Below are 15840 nucleotides of genomic sequence, written 5' to 3'. Positions count from 1 at the left end.
TCTGAACAGGACCTGTTTCTGGTATTGAGTGTTGTTCAGTGGAAACTGCTTGTGCTACCTCATTAAAAGGACTTGCTTTTCATGTCACAGCCTGTATCTGGAGTTTACGTTATAATCTTCTGTACATCCCAAATGATGAAGACCAAAATAGCCACTAGCAGAATGCGTTTAAGCGTGTAGATAATTGTTACGGTACCGAGACTCATATTCTCCTCCACTAGAGGCCTCTTCTCGCTGCAGTTGACCACTCTTCCCTGCGCCGCTCCCAGAATAGTCATGATGTCGACTAGGTTGAGTTTCCCTTCCTCCTTGGCCTCCACCACCTCCTCTGCCAGCTCCATTGCTGCCTCTTCACGCTCTTCCATCTCCTCTTGGGTAAGCATTGCATTCAAGCCCTGCCCTGCAGTGTTGTTGCCCACCTGTGGGGGAGCCAGGGAGCACAGTGCCCTCACTTTACCATAGGACATCAGGTGAGATACGTTGGCTCGCAAGAAGAGCAGCAGGACATTGAGGTCGTTCAGTGGGCAGCCCAGTCTCCGGCGGTTGAGGAGGTCAAGGGCCGGGAGGATCTCGTAGACAGATATAAAGGTGGTGTCCCAGACGAAGAGGCGAATCATGCTGAAGAGGACGATAGGAGCCAACAGGACATAAATGGCACCATTGGCCACGCTTATCACCTGGAAAACCAACTGGCCAATCATTTTACACTGAACCAGTTCAGGAACCCAGTTCTGATCTCGCAGCATTCCAGTGCGGACAAAGCAGCTGAACTCGTCCTGCAGGAAGGCGGAGAGGTGGAAGTAGGCCAGGTAGAGACAGGCAGCTGTCATGAAGGTCAGAAGCAGGAAGCCCCTCAAGAAAAGCATACTAACAAGGAAATAGGAGTTTTGTTTGCACCGCAAGTACCTCTCCAGTAGAGGGTACTCAAAGTATCTCTTCTTCTTGGCCCTGCAATTGGACAAGGAAAATAAACTCAGCAAGATATTCTCCTTCATGTTCATACAGACACACACACCCAGCTGGAAGCTTTCAACCCCACCCACAATCTTCTACTTTTAGTTACAAGGAGTTTCCCACCGCAGCACCCACATCAGTCCTGACAGCTACGAGCCTTACATAAGTGTATATCAATGATAGTTGCATAAGGGGGAGGAAAACGATTTTAAACCACAATTTCCCTTTTAATGAGGACATTCTGACTGACAGCACACGATCAATTCCGTAACCTTTGAGCAACATTTTACAATAACAGATTGGGTTGTTTGTTGCTGCAATCACCTGAAATCATAAAAAGAGCATTGAATGTTCGTGCGAGAAGCCATCAGTGGGTGGTCCCTTACCTTTGCAGTTCGGCCTGAAATGTGAGCGGGTTCTGTGTGTTCTGACGCATATCAATGATGCTCTGGGCCATTCGAATGGAGCGGTTGTAAGAATTGTCCAGTTCGTCAATTATGAAAAGCAGGTCGGAGCCCAGTGTTGGCATGACGAGCTGGCGCCAGATCAGAGCCGGCAGGTACATCAATACCGCCATGGCCAATAGAGAGTAGGGAAACATCTGGAGGGGAAACGATTGATCAGAAGGACATATCGGAGAGGTAGATTGAGTGGCAGAAGAGTTGAAACAAGTCACATTGCTGTTGATATATTGTAATTTTAAGGGTGTCTATTACCATCTGGCCGGGGACAACGGCTGGAAATTAGCCATGTCGGCTAAAGCTGCTCCATTTACTGTTTTTGTGACAGTTCATCGATGGGGACTGTCCACGACACTATAAATAAATAAACTAAACTAAACATTGACCCAATTTCCCCCCATGGATCAATAAAGTATTCCTGATTCTGATAATCAATCCCCAATATACCAACATTACCAAAGAACAACCAAAGGTCCTGTTTAGAACTTTGTATATGGGCCCTGAATGTTAACTGAAACTGATATGAAAAAATAGATTTATAAAAAACAAATCTTCTAAAAAAAGGTACCCTGACATTTTGAACTGAAGTTTTGCAAGTTACAGTAAAGAGAACATGTATTTCAGCAGTTCAACGTAGTCAACAACTTGGGTTGAAGTAACATGTGTAGCAAGCTGGATCAGAACCTCTCAACTTACTTTGTGTACCCAGAGTGAGCGCTCTTCAAAGTTCCCATCGCTGTCAAACTCATGATGCATCAGAGAGTCCCAGCAGTACGTGTCCACATAGCTGGCCTGCTTGATCGTGAAGTTGCTGGGAGGGAAACAGCTGATCTGAGGCCCTGCAGAATAAACAAATGTTGATTTGTCACATCTGTTAATATGGGGAATTACTACACACACACACACACACACACACACACACACACACACACACACACACACACACACACACACACACACACACACACACACACACACACACACACACACACACACACACACACACACACACACACACACACACTCAGACATACACACTGAATGTCGACGAGCCCTTTTCTTTTCAGTGGTACAGAGTTTCACAGAACAAATCATGTGTTCCCAAATGACAACCCTTCATTTAAAACTCAGGGCCACTCGATTCCAAGTTGGCCCTCCGCCTTATATTTAGTTCACCTTGAGATAACCACATGTAGTCCAACCACTCACAGTAAATATACGCTCCTCACTAATCTGTCATTTTCCAAACAGAGCGTTTGGGAGGGAACGCCACGCTGGGCCCCACCTCACTCAGAGTCTTACAACATGGAGCTTTTATTGATAGACCACATCTGCCTGCAGTTCTGTAAGGAGAAACATAATGACACTCTTTCACTGTCGGGATGGGATTCCTCCTGCCAGCCCCCCCACTATAAAAAGTCTTAGATATTCACAGAAAAGTTACAGCTTATGTTTTAAAACTAAAACTGAACTCAAACTTAGCATGTGTTGTCTACGTTGGTAAGTGTCCAATTTAATTTAAATTGGTATTCATTTTGCATTTTTCCTATCTCTCATTCTGCAAGAGAAAGCCACAACTTTCTTCAAATCATCCAGCATATTGCATGGAACTTGGTCAAAATGTTTTTAAGATATGCGCATGATTCATTTGATTTGAGTTTTCTAAAGTGTGTTGTTTTATTTATTTATATGTATTAATAATGAAACCCTGTTCTGAATGTTGAGGACAGATGGCCGACGTAGTGACCAGAGCCCAGGTGGTTCTTCATCACTGTGTGTCCTGTACTGATGGAAGCCGCTTGCACCCTTAAATGATGGTGATGCGTTCATAACACCAACTGACACCACGATGTTCTCATGGTGCTTTCTGTGGGAATCTGTTTTTGGCCGCACTATATAAAAAAACAGCAGCAGATGCCTATTCTTCCTCTTAATTCCCAACCCCTGTGAGCCCTTTGGCAATGAGAAGGAAACTATGTTTCTGCCACTGCTCCTGTCTCCTACTCCCACTCTCCAATTTACACTGGCAGATTATCTCCACATTACTGCTTTGTAAGCATTCTTGGCTGAGAGTCCAGGTGCAGTAAGTAAACCCGACTCCAGACAGCAGCGCAATCAAGAACTGTTGTTAAACTGACAACCCAACGTATACTGTAGGCAGCCAAGATCCATCAGCGGAGCCGCTCAGCCCGCCACCACACAGTGTTCGACACCCCCTCCAGTTAATCAACATATCCTCTCATTTGACTCCAACAGGAGGGGGCTGCAACAGAAGAACTTTGCCTTGTAATCACATCGTGCCAGCGTTAGTGAACGCCGCTCTCAATCATCCCTCATGGCAATTAGCATCAGGAGCATCCGGCTGATTGCAGACCAGCTCTGGAGAGACAGCGTTTAGTTCAAAGTCAAGGCAGTCAACATCTTTAGAAATATACTTCTGCTTTAGACATGCCACGTCGTCTTTGTCAGCCGGGCTTACATCCTGACCACGGACAGACCAGTTGTGGGCATGTTTATGTTAAAATCCACCAATGTCTTTCCTCAGGTCAACACTTCAGGCAGCAAAAGAAACCACAGAAGAGTCAATAGACTGAGGGTACTCAAAGTATCAAAATAATTCACAAGTTATTTCAGTAATTCTATGTTTTGACAGTTGTATCACACAGTAGTTGTAAAGGTGGTATCTATTATGCCATCCCTTTCTTATTCCCAATTCCTCACACAAAGAAGCTTTGTCAGGACTCCTTGGCATCGCTTGTTAACGCCTTGTATACAGGCAAGAATATGACCTTGGTCAACATGTAAATTAGATCTTGCTGATTATTCTAAGGAGGTCTTGAAGTCAGAAGTTAATATCCCAATGTTATGATAGGTGTTGATTGAGTGTTTTTCCAATTGTATGCCAGGACCCTAATATTGTTAAGTAAAGTGCCATGTAATTACATAATTCATTCTTATTGCTCTGTTTATTTAGTTCCTTCATGTAAGAATGTAAATGGTGAGGCGATGTATCTGATTGCAGGACTAAAACCCGGGGAGGATGTTTTTAAACTAAGCTCTGTGATATTAACACATTTGGTTCACCTCTTCAGTCCATGACAAACTGCATGTCTGTCTAAACTCCTATGCTAATGTTGAACCTTTACATTTGTATGCTATTACTTCTTATCACAAGTTCAACAAAATGCAGCTTAGCAGGTCATTTATAAAGAATTGAAGGAAAAACTGCACCACAGTGTAACTGAAACACACAGAGCTGCTCACCCAGGGAGATCTCGCGAGTGAAGGCCATGCCCACCAACATGAGCGGCAGGCCCACAGACACAAACTTGATGACCTTGTCCAGAGGAAGCTCCAGCTCCAGGTGGCTGAGCCGGTCCAGCGCTGGGCCGCCCTGCAGCAGGGCGTCAGACAGCATGGCCTTGGCCGCGATCTGGGCGATGGACATGTTGAGCTCCTGCCCAGTGATAAGAAAAAGGTTTATTTTGTGGACACATTTAGGCAGCAGAGAAGATAACGTGTGCTGTCAGGACACATCAGACTCATGCCCTCTGTCACATGCCACTGCTTGCCTTTCTCTATCTGATCTCTAACCTTAGCACGGGTCCCTATACAGCTAAAGGAATACAAAACCTGAAGTGGATTACTTTTCCAATTCTGGGAGAGTTCCAGTAGAAATTAAATGTCATTATGAAATGCTCTCATTGCAAACATATGATGGAAATCTGAGCCAACTTACCTTTCGTCGTCCAGCTTTCTTTGGTTAAACTATTAGAAAATGCCTCCTCCAAGGGCCTGCACAGTGCTGGAAAGCTTCTTAAGTATTCAGGGAGGGTCTCTGTAAATGAGAGGCTGGATCTGGGCTGGACCGGGCCGAGCCCAGTCTGGCTGTAATTACAGAGAGGACATCTGGGAGCATGGAGGCGCCCAGATGGCACTGCAGCAGACCTCCAGTACTCTACACCGGGCCAGGCTGTGAAGCACGGTGACTGTGGCCCACTTCCAACAAGTGAACCATGGCCAGAGGCTTTTCCAGCCTCTGTCATTCTGAGACTATTTTTACTGCACTCCAGCCTCAGAGCGCCTGCAGCGCAGTGCAGTGACGGTGCAGCAGGGATAGTCATGTTTCTGTCCAACGCAGGGTTTGAGAGAAAAATAACTTTGTATTTGATAAAATCTGACTAAACTGTGTGGTTTCTGAATCTGAAAACATGCGGTATACAAATGAAACTAACAAACAAGCCGTCATTGCATGGCCTCTGTTTGATATGTGTCTGTGTTGTGATGATAGGGAGGGCCACAGCCACAGCCACTTAGCTGGAGAGGGGAATAGTCATTGGAAGAATGTGTACTCAAAACAGTAGTCATTCATTTGGAGTTCTGTTGCCATCCGATAAGAAAGTCAAACTGTTTTTGTTATCCAGTGAGTATCTGGCTCTTTAGTTGCCCACTGCTCCACTGTGTATAATCCCATGTGTATGACTTCTGAATGGACATGGAAGAAGTGTACAGTGGGTTTCTCGTTAAATAAAAACTATTCAAAACATAGGCAAAGAAGATTCTAAAATACTCTGTAAAGACGAGTGAGGTGATCATTATTTTGTTATGACACCAGTCTAATTGTACAAATGCCCTCACGAAGCATTATTCAAACTGCAGCCTTAATCAGCTTCAAAGAAGAGATGTAGGAATGAGAAGTGTCTGGATCAGAATGCTCAGAATCATGCACTGGTTGTCTTGTGAGTTGGTCTTCAGACTAATAGAGGTAGAAAAGGTCAACTATGAAATGATTTCGAAGATAGATAGTTACAGTGACTTAAAATGTATATGTAATATATAACATTGTAATCCTTCTTGTAATCCCCATTTATTTTTTTAAAGTAACAGTAATCTGATTACATCTTTTTTTAATGTAACTGAAAGTGAATAATAAGCTATCTTTTTGTTGTATCCTGATTACGTAACCCCGTTATGTAATCTGTTACTCCCCAAGCCTGAGGGTGTATAACATATTTCAAATATTGAAGTCTACCCACAATGCATTATTCAGTGTTGTATGCATTGCACCCTGAACCCTGCCTGCCTGAGGTTGACCACACTGCAGCACCAAGCTGACTGTAACAAATACTCCAGTCATTATGTTTGACCGGTTCTGCTGCTAGTGCTGCCCCAGGATAAATAACAGTTCCAAGCAGCTGCAGTATGGAGAGAGACGCGTGCTCTTCCTGTTCTTACAGGCTCACAGGCTCTCCTCTGACCTGCTGTACACAAGTCCTGTGTGGAACAATTATAGAAGACATTTTGTAATGCCCATACTCTCCAACTACCTTTATTTTGTATTAGATGACGTTATAAATATGGTGATTTCCTCCCATTTGAGATCCTTTGAGTATGTCTTCCTCATGCTAATGTCAAGGATGAATAGCCCATCACAGGATAGCTACCTTCCAGTATATCATTGTGGAGCCCATCATAGCTACTGCAATTCAAAGTCCTCCCACTGAAGGAGGAGAGAAGTAGCAGAGGAGAATAACGGATATTTTAATAAGTGTATCTGCAATGAAAGAATGACCTTTTTTTAGGTGGGAAGAAAAACAAAACAAGGATTAATTATACACAGCTTTGTAAAACAATACAATGTGGCCCGCGCACTGCACACCCATTATTACATTTACTCTGAGGAGGCAGAATCCACATTGAGGAGTACAAACCCTGTGGTGGAGAGTTTTTTATAGTCGTTTGGGCGGGCATCTTCCAGTAAGTCAAATCACAGGCTGCAGCTTTAACCAGTGGGTGGGAGGCTGCACATTTGACAGGAAAATGAGGGAAGTCAAACCAATATTTAGACTAACTCTATAATCTGGAAACATGTTACAATGTATCAGGGAGTGAGAGGGTTGGGAAGTGTCACACACACACACACACACACACACACACACACACACACACACACACACACACACACACACACACACACACACACACACACACACACACACACACACGCAAGCACACACGCACGCACGCGCGCACGCACGCACGCACGCACGCACGCACGCACACACACACACACACACACACACACACACACACACACACACACACACACACACACACACACACACACACACACACACGTATGCCTCACTCTACGGAAACAATGCCCTGTTTATTATCTAGTGTTTAACTATAGTGCTTAAATCTCTAAATATTCTCATGAATTAAACGGATGACTTCCTGTTTGGGAGTCCCCCGGATGTCTTCAGGCTAAACACATGCAACACTTTCATTTCACAAAGTCAAAGTCAGTACCTTTACATGTTTTAATTATTCAAATTGATCTATTGACACACAATAGATTATGACAACCAAGTGTACAAATGAAATAGAAATATTCCCTATTGTCTGCCACTGATTGTGGAAGAGCCATTAAAAAAATCAACTGAGAAAAGAATATTAATGAGCAACAAACTTCACAATGAACAATCAGAACATTCAATATAACATGGAGTTTCTTTTACTAGACATCTTCACATTAGAAACGAGCAACTCAATGTGTGTTTTAGTACAAAACAGAGAACTCTTTCACAGTTTCTTCAAAATCCTTCACATAAAATTGAAAGAGACGTTTTCTACCGAGTTATTCTCCTCTCTTTCTCATTTTTTTTTAAAAATTATCTTCTTTGTCGCCTTGAAAAGTTTGTCAGTAAAAGACACTGGCCATTGGCGGTCTGCGTGATTCCGCTTCATGTTGAGGAGAGGGTGAGACACTTCGTCCTGACTGCAGTGCTTGCCATGCTCTTATTTTGTGACAGAATCACCCGAGGTCATAAAAATACATAAGCACATTTCTAAGACTGACTTAGTGGCTGAAGTCCAGTATGTGCATGGTCACCAAGTAACACAACGACCTTATTCAGAAAGAGTGTAGCACATGTCCTGTTGTTCCTTCAGCTACTCTGATGCCATGCAAAGAAATAGAAAATAAATATGCAAACATTCAACAGCAGAATGCAAACATAAAACATCTGATATACATACTATACTGTATGTGCAGTCAGCATACACTGGTTTATTCGTTTTTTTGCTCATGGGTGAAGAGAAACAATGTGAACAAAATATGATTTGAATGATTTAAAAGTCATGCTCTAAAAGGTTTTCTGCAGCAATGAGTCAAGTGACGAAGTAACACACCGAGTGAGTGTAGCCGACCTGAGAACCGACGAGTCATGAGAAGGCGTGACGATGTTCCAGCAGTGGAAGCAAACACAAACAGCTTTACACCTTTTCTAATGTTCCTTTCTTTAAGAACCTCACTCTATTTTTAGAAAGCAAGACACGCTTCCTGACTGAGAGTGAAACATTGAGAGCACTTTCAGTCGCATGAAGTGAAGAGTTACAAAGCTGCAGATCTTCTTGTAACTCTTGTAATGGTGCTGCAATGTTGGAGATATACCAATTAGTTGTTTTCGCATGCAGTCAAAAAATCTCACTGTGCAAAGACTGTGCAACTACTCAAGATGTTTCCGTCGACAGTAACCCGAGTTCAGCCTCCGAAATGTCACGGCTGTGTTCTGAACAGTTACTGTAAAGTAGTTCATATCTCTCAATTTAAAACAGGCAGTTATCGTTTCAACCTCTTAGTTCCTGCGCCATTTGTGCCCATGACTAACAGGAGCTACAATGTGCTTCTACACTGAAGAAACTGAAAGGTTAACTTCAATACATGTGTTACTGTAAACTAACCTAATACAGTTATGTTAAATCTGTTGACATAATACATTTCATTAAGGTCAACGTTTCAGTTTGTTCAGTGTATTAGAACATACGATAATAAAACGGAACAACACACATTTGTCATTAAACTCATATTCGTCCTCTGTAGCTGTGATGGTCAGTGTGAATAGGCTCCACGGAGTCTCTGATGGAAACACACTCATGGTCCTCTCAGCCACTCGGCATCAGAGCCGTCCGTGTTGGCTGGGATGAGTCTGAGAGGACGATGGATTCAAGTCTCTTCCTTTAGACCACTACTCTAAATCCTCTCTGTGCTCCATGCGCAGGTCTCTCTGTCCCCCTCCCCCGCTGGACATTTGCCTTCCCCTCTCATTCTCCTCTCCATCTCCGTCCTCCTCCTCTTCTTCCTCTTCCATTCCTTCCTCCTCTTCCTCCTCCTCTTCCTCCTCCTCTTCCTCCTCCTCGGTGCCGTCCATGGAGTCGTCTGCTCCCAGCATGGCCTGCTGCATGGCCAGGGTGGCCGAGTCCGAGGACAGCGACTGCAGACTGTCCATAAGCGGGTCTGGGGGGGGGGGCAGGAAACAGTGGGGGGGGTGAGGATATATAAAGCCACAACAGACTCTTCTATTTATCTGTGCAGGCTACTGTTCTAAATGTACTTCCATGCAGTCAAGGTAAGGGTAGCCAATGAACGTCATTTTAAAAGGACTATTTTAAATAATTAAATACCAGGGAACAAAATAATGGAGACATATTCAATTGCACTATAAGTTGATTTGGAGTTTTTTTTATATTCGTTGATGAATAACAGGCAATGACTACAATCTTTAACTTAAAAAATGGGCTTGAAATTAAACTAAAAACTATTTATGTATGTGTTATGTTCACAAGATAGTGCTTCAAAACACACTCAGGTGTAGATTAGGAGTACTGTAGGAACAATACAGATGTTTTTCAGGAAATGTATACTTTTGCCTTCACATATTCTCACCTTGATAAACAAAGAGTCAACAGTGACATCTAGTGGGGATATTTCGAACACTCAGGTTACATTAAAAACATTGTATGTGTTTGTTCTATTTTCTTTATTAGTAAATGTTAGTGTGCCGTACTGTCTGAGTTGTTCCCTGATCTGTGCGCCTGCAGAACTCCAGCCACGATGGAGTCGGGCCAGAAGCGTTGGGTGGGCCGGTGCTGGGACTTCATCTTTTTGGCTTTGGGGGCAGGGTCCGGGTTACTGGCATCCAGCATGGGCTGCAGGATCCGCCGGCGAGCGTTAATGAACCTGGGGGAACCAGAACAGATTCAAGATAGGTTCCCTTTAAACCTGTTAAACCCTGAGCCTGTTTTTCAGGTCTCAGGCTCGAAAATGACATTCCCAGAACAAATGACCATATCTTCTAAAAGGGTTAAATTAATAATCTTTTTTCTCAAAGTAATGATAAACCTGTGAGTTGGATGTAGAAAAGTCAGAATCAATATAGATGTTTTTTATTTTAAAGAAAATTCAGATTGAACATAGTAAAAAACTGTAAATTATAGTGTCCGTCCAAAAGATATGTTGTACTTATAGTGAAAACTAACCTTAGATGATGGGTTAGTAGACTAAAAGCTTTAGGAATCCAAAGTACAACATATAATAAGTACCCTGTATCAAGATTGATGTAAAACAAGTGATATTTGACCTTTTTAGACAGATTTAGCAAAGAAAACCTCTTCTGGGGCCATTTGGGTGGATTTCCATATCTCTGGCCCCCCTTGTTCGATGTTGACATGTGACATCTCTTTCTGACCGTTAGAGCCAATAGAATCGAAGGGGAATCTCCCCCCACACACACACATGGTAAAACAAAAAGGTGGGGCGCACCCAGTTTTGCTCCAGAGTGAAGCTGTCTCTAGGTCTGACATCTCAAAACCGAAAAGCAGATTTATTGCTCATGGATGATCAGAAATCATTCAAAGTGACACAGACACATTGGATTAACTTCAGCATCGTTTTTACCTTTCTAATGCCATTGAAGACCACTTTTGACCAGACTACCAGACAGGTGAGCCATTTTGCCGTTTTTAACTACCGAGCTCCATATATTTTGATGTGTGTTCTTGTTATTATCTCAGAGAGTTCGTATCATTGAGTGATAATGAGGGGACCCATCGATTCTGTGTCCCCTCACGATGTGAAACGATGTGTTGAGATGTGCAGCAAAGATAAATAATAAGGTTTTGTGAGTGAATTTCGGTGCAGTCATCTGTTAGCATTTTTCACTCGTTGCTAATTCAGAGGCTCAGCGTTAGCATTGTGGGGTTTTTAAAAAGATTTTTTTTAAATGATCAGTTAGATGAGTTTCTTTCCTTTACATGGATATAAAACATTGATAGTTTATTAAATGAACATGCCCTCAGACACTGTTTTCTGGAAGATATTGCAGGAGGCCCCCGGAACCGGGGTCTCTCGGGCTTAACAGAAAACCATTGCATGATATTATCAACCATAAAACAGCTTAGTGGATAAAGTATTTCGAAATAAGATCAATTTGGGGAAGAGTAAAAAAAAAGAGTTTGTTTCTTAAACACAGAGGACCACAACAGGGTGAGCTTCAATAAAGGTCAATACAACAGTATTGACTATATCCTTAAATGTACAATGATCAGAAATCAAACATAAATAGTAGCAACAAACTCAACATATCCTTTCATCTTCTTCTATCTCCTTCTTCTTTCTCCATTATCCAATACTGCCTTTTCAAGTGGATTATTCAAAAGTATTCTCAAATGCAGCAGGGGGCTTCGGACCATCAGGATTCTGAACTAAACCTGATTCTGAAGGCCCGCTTCAGGTGTACCTGATCCATGCGACCAGCAGGGGGCAGCACCGTGTCAGGATCTGAGGAGCTCTATGGTCAAGTTCAAGTAAAACCTCAACTTTTAAAATAATACAAACAGTATTTTTCTGTGTACATTTGTATGAATTTGAGAACTTTATGGAAGACTATCATTCTTCTCATAGGAATACAGCATCTTACCAGTTGTTGACTTGCAGAAGGGTTAGATTTGTTTGTCCTGCAATCTGCCTTTTCTCATCTTCTGTTGGATATGGGTGCTGAAAGAAGGCAGAACCAGCACAGCAGTTTTAAAGTCGTTTTCTTCAATGAATGTCATTCATGTGCCACTTATTAATAAGTTGGTCTCCTCATGTACTACAAACACTGAAATGCTCTACCTCCTGACACTCAGTAAACGTCCTCCTTACTTACTCTCCATAAATAAATAAACATCTCTCACATCGTCCTCTCTGCTCCTATAGCTGCCACTTTTTAACCCTTAGAAAGGCCTACCTGCATGCACATTTCAGATAAGCTTACACACACACACACACACACACACACACACACACACACACACACACACACACACACACACACACACACACACACACACACACACACACACACACACACACACACACACACACACACACACACACACACACACACACACACACACACACACACACACACACACACACCATGTATACATCACTTCAGGGGACTTTACATTGACTTACATGCATTTCCTGGAGACTTATCCTAACCTTAACCATAACCAACACATGCCTAACCCTAACCCTAACCCTTACCAAGTCTTCACCCTAAAATTAATGACTCCCCTCATGGGGACCTCCAATTTGTCCCCATGAGGGAGGCGAGTCCCCACACGTGACTATGTAAACAGATTTAGGTCCTCACAAGTATAGTAATGCTAGGCCACACGCACGCATGCACGCACGCACGCACGCACACACACACACACACACACACACACACACACACACACACACACACACACACACACACACACACACACACACACACACACACACACACACACACACACACACACACACACACACACACACACACACACACACACACACACACACACACACACACACACACACACTCTGTGCCTCACCATGAGATGCTGAAAGAGCCAGGAGCGCATGATGTTGGTGGCGTGTTTGGGCAGGACCCCCCTCTTATTCTTGGACTTCTTGTCTTCGCTATCCAGCAGGGACGCCAGGTCCATGTTTAACTTTATGATAAAAAGCAGGAAGAGCAGAGATGAGAACAAAATAAAAGATAATGAAAGGAGAAGAAAGGGATAGATGGTAGGGCTTAGTTATTGTTGCCATGGAAACAAAGGGAGACTACCAATTACCTCTCTTTTTTTCAGTGGCAAGGGCAGAAACACCTCCTCAAGTGTCACCATGGAAACTGAATTTGAATAATGATACTTAAAATATAAAAAAGCAGCACCCTTGACTATGTGGAAATACAAGAGGGTCAGTCAGTCGTCTATTCACTGCTTCAGCTCTCTGTCAATGTTTGATTTCACACTTTGCTGCTGAATTATAAAGGTTCTGGTACAAAGTGGCACTGTGTTTAGTTGGGTTTTCATTTGTGCTGACCTACTGTAAGCCTGTCTTTGTGTTCAGGGAGGAATCACTATTAGAGGTTATTGGTTGGAGTGCGGGCTGCAGGACGAGATGCTCTCAGAGTATCGACATGTCTCACAGCCTGCGGTGGTCTCATGGATGTGTGTGTATCTGGCTGAGCCTTGGGAGGACTGACCACACCACCCACTGTTCTTGAGAGGACATCTCAGATTATGATGGCCATCAAGAGTTCTGTGGTGGTGTTCAAGGTTAAGTTAGCCCCCTTCCATGCTGCACCTTTTTTATTAAGGGCGTAGAGGACAGGACTAGAAAAAAAGTCAAGAGGAGGCCATAATCAGTATAGAAGTGGTGTACAGTACATCATCTGAAAATGTGGAACCGGAAAAACGTTTTTCAGGTCCAAAATCCGTAGTAAACATTGTTTTTTGGTTAGACGGCTAATCCACATTTAAACGTTTTGAGCATTTTAGCTCTAAAGACAGACACACACTAACATATATTTCTCAGATTTCTGTAGGATCTGCATTGTACGAAGATTGCACTTCACTTCCTTTTGTTGTAAACTGTTTAAAAAATCCTTTCGTGTCAATAAAGCTATGTCCTACATCTCCTGGCCTGGAAGTCCACAGTGTGTAGTCTGTGGCTGTTAAGTTTCTCAGCCTGTGAAGGACAGCTCATTTCAAACACGTTGCAGAAAATGGTCTCACAACAATGAAATATGGGGACTGACATCATCACACAAGAATATAATTGGGCTAACTGAATCCACAGTTCTCAGCTATCCCGGCAATACCCCTTTAAGGAATTACATATTAAATGTTAAGGGATCCTGGTATGCAGAAATATTCAAATACATCATATAATAACAGGTGAAAATAATACTTCTACTGCATGCTAAAACTGCATTGTCTGTAAGGGACTTGTAGGTATAACTGCTGTCATTCAGACCTCTTCAGGTGGAAGGTTTGAGAGACCTTTGTGAATATGGCCATCCTAGTTTTTCCCTAAGAAAAATGTAACTTTCGAGCTTTGTTACGGCCCCTACACACGGCGGCGTGCGTTGAAGCTTCAACGCTTCTGCCCATTCACTTTGAATGGGGTGACGTCACGCTTTGCCGAACTGCATTGTGGGTACGCCAGTATATGCCAGTACAAGCTCTAGCCCAGTGGTTCTCAAACTTTTTTCAACAATGTACCCCATTTGAAAAGAAAATTCAGCCAAGTACCTCCTGATCAGCGCAAAAACTATTTGTTAAGGAAACAATGCCTATATAAAGAGGTACAGCACAGCACCATCAGTGTCTGATTTATTAAAACAACAACATTGTAACTGAGAAACACTTAAATGCTACATTTAAAATGTTTACAATCCATCACTAAATTCATGGCAAACCAATTTTAACATCATGCAATAACACTAAGACGACATTAGCTGCATTGAACTGATCTTTTTAATAAGTTGTACTTACAATGTAGTGAAACATGGGCTTGAGCCTCACTGAGGATCTTTGTCATTCTGACAGGGAGGCAAACTGCAGTTATTACACTTCTCGTTTTGAAATATGTGCAACTCTGTTCATATAAAACCCACACTGCTCAAACTTCCTTACTTTTCCTAAAATTGGTATATCTATTTATTTATTTTGGGGCGTGGGGAATGAAGGGAAAAAAATATACGAGCATTTTATGAGCATGGGATTTTGACCCCTCATATAAACATATGCATAATGCTGCGCTATACTCTGCGGCCACACGCCGTTGCCAAGCAACGCTTATTGTTTAGGTGTCCTTTGATAAGCAGGCAGTCGTATAATTAACTAGAACTAGCTAGGTCTGATCGATTTGGACATAAACGCGAGTGAAGTCTAACCGGACGGGAGAGAGAGATCAGATCAGCTGCTGCTGACGGAGAACACGCAGCTCTGCATGATCACAGCTCCCCGCTGTGACGGAGCAAAAATAAATACACTAAGAGTTAGACCTAACACACTTAGCTTGTTTATCTACTCCGGAACTATCTAAACTAGTTATAAATATATTTATTCTTTATTGTCGGGTCACTTATTACAGGTTCAGCGAGCTGCACGAGACTGACGGGCTGTCAGGAGAGGGAGAGGAAAAGAGAGCACCCCGTTTATTTTCCCCTTTTTATTATCCAGAATGACTGTACACCTTTGAATAAAGTAGTTACTAGTAGTAGTTTGTTTAAATGCATTAATTATGTTGTTTTTT

The 15840-nt window shown here is 42.7% G+C and overlaps 2 protein-coding genes across 8 annotated transcripts in view; both read right to left on the bottom strand.

Moving 5' to 3' along the window:
• Nucleotides 1-104: 104 nt before the first annotated feature.
• Nucleotides 105-4863, bottom strand: LOC117459044 (pannexin-3-like). The gene is made up of 4 exons (XM_034099876.2): nucleotides 4680-4863; nucleotides 2112-2254; nucleotides 1341-1555; nucleotides 105-948 (listed from the first exon to the last, which is right to left on the bottom strand). The coding sequence occupies exons 1-4, from the start codon at nucleotides 4861-4863 to the stop codon at nucleotides 105-107; spliced, it is 1386 nt and encodes a 461-aa protein (XP_033955767.2).
• A 2868-nt stretch (nucleotides 4864-7731) lies between these two features.
• Nucleotides 7732-15840, bottom strand: part of pknox2 (pbx/knotted 1 homeobox 2) — a 155235-nt gene continuing 147126 nt past the window's right edge. For all 7 annotated transcript variants that reach the window (XM_034099754.2, XM_034099755.2, XM_034099756.2 and 4 more), the window contains 4 exons: nucleotides 13125-13244; nucleotides 12176-12252; nucleotides 10265-10437; nucleotides 7732-9714 (listed from right to left, as the gene is read on the bottom strand). In XM_034099754.2, the coding sequence (XP_033955645.1) occupies nucleotides 9446-9714; nucleotides 10265-10437; nucleotides 12176-12252; nucleotides 13125-13244 (639 nt within the window). In that variant the 3' untranslated portion in view covers nucleotides 7732-9445. The remainder of the gene's footprint in view (nucleotides 9715-10264; nucleotides 10438-12175; nucleotides 12253-13124; nucleotides 13245-15840) is intronic.

The sequence above is a fragment of the Pseudochaenichthys georgianus genome, chromosome 14, assembly GCF_902827115.2.
Source record: "Pseudochaenichthys georgianus chromosome 14, fPseGeo1.2, whole genome shotgun sequence".
NCBI lineage: Eukaryota > Metazoa > Chordata > Actinopteri > Perciformes > Channichthyidae > Pseudochaenichthys > Pseudochaenichthys georgianus.
Note: the sequence above shows the minus strand (reverse complement) of the source record. Positions and strands in the feature narration are given on the sequence as shown.

Bases quoted from the DNA above. Each gene is read 5' to 3' on its own strand.
- LOC117459044 (XM_034099876.2), bottom strand. From the start codon at position 4,863: ATGTCCATCGCCCAGATCGCGGCCAAGGCCATGCTGTCTGACGCCCTG. The intron at 1,556-2,111 runs GTAAGTTGAGAG...TTTCCCCTCCAG, and splicing joins GCTCACTCTGGGTACACAAA to ATGTTTCCCTACTCTCTATT. The intron at 949-1,340 runs GTAAGGGACCAC...GTCCAATTGCAG, and splicing joins TTTCAGGCCGAACTGCAAAG to GGCCAAGAAGAAGAGATACT.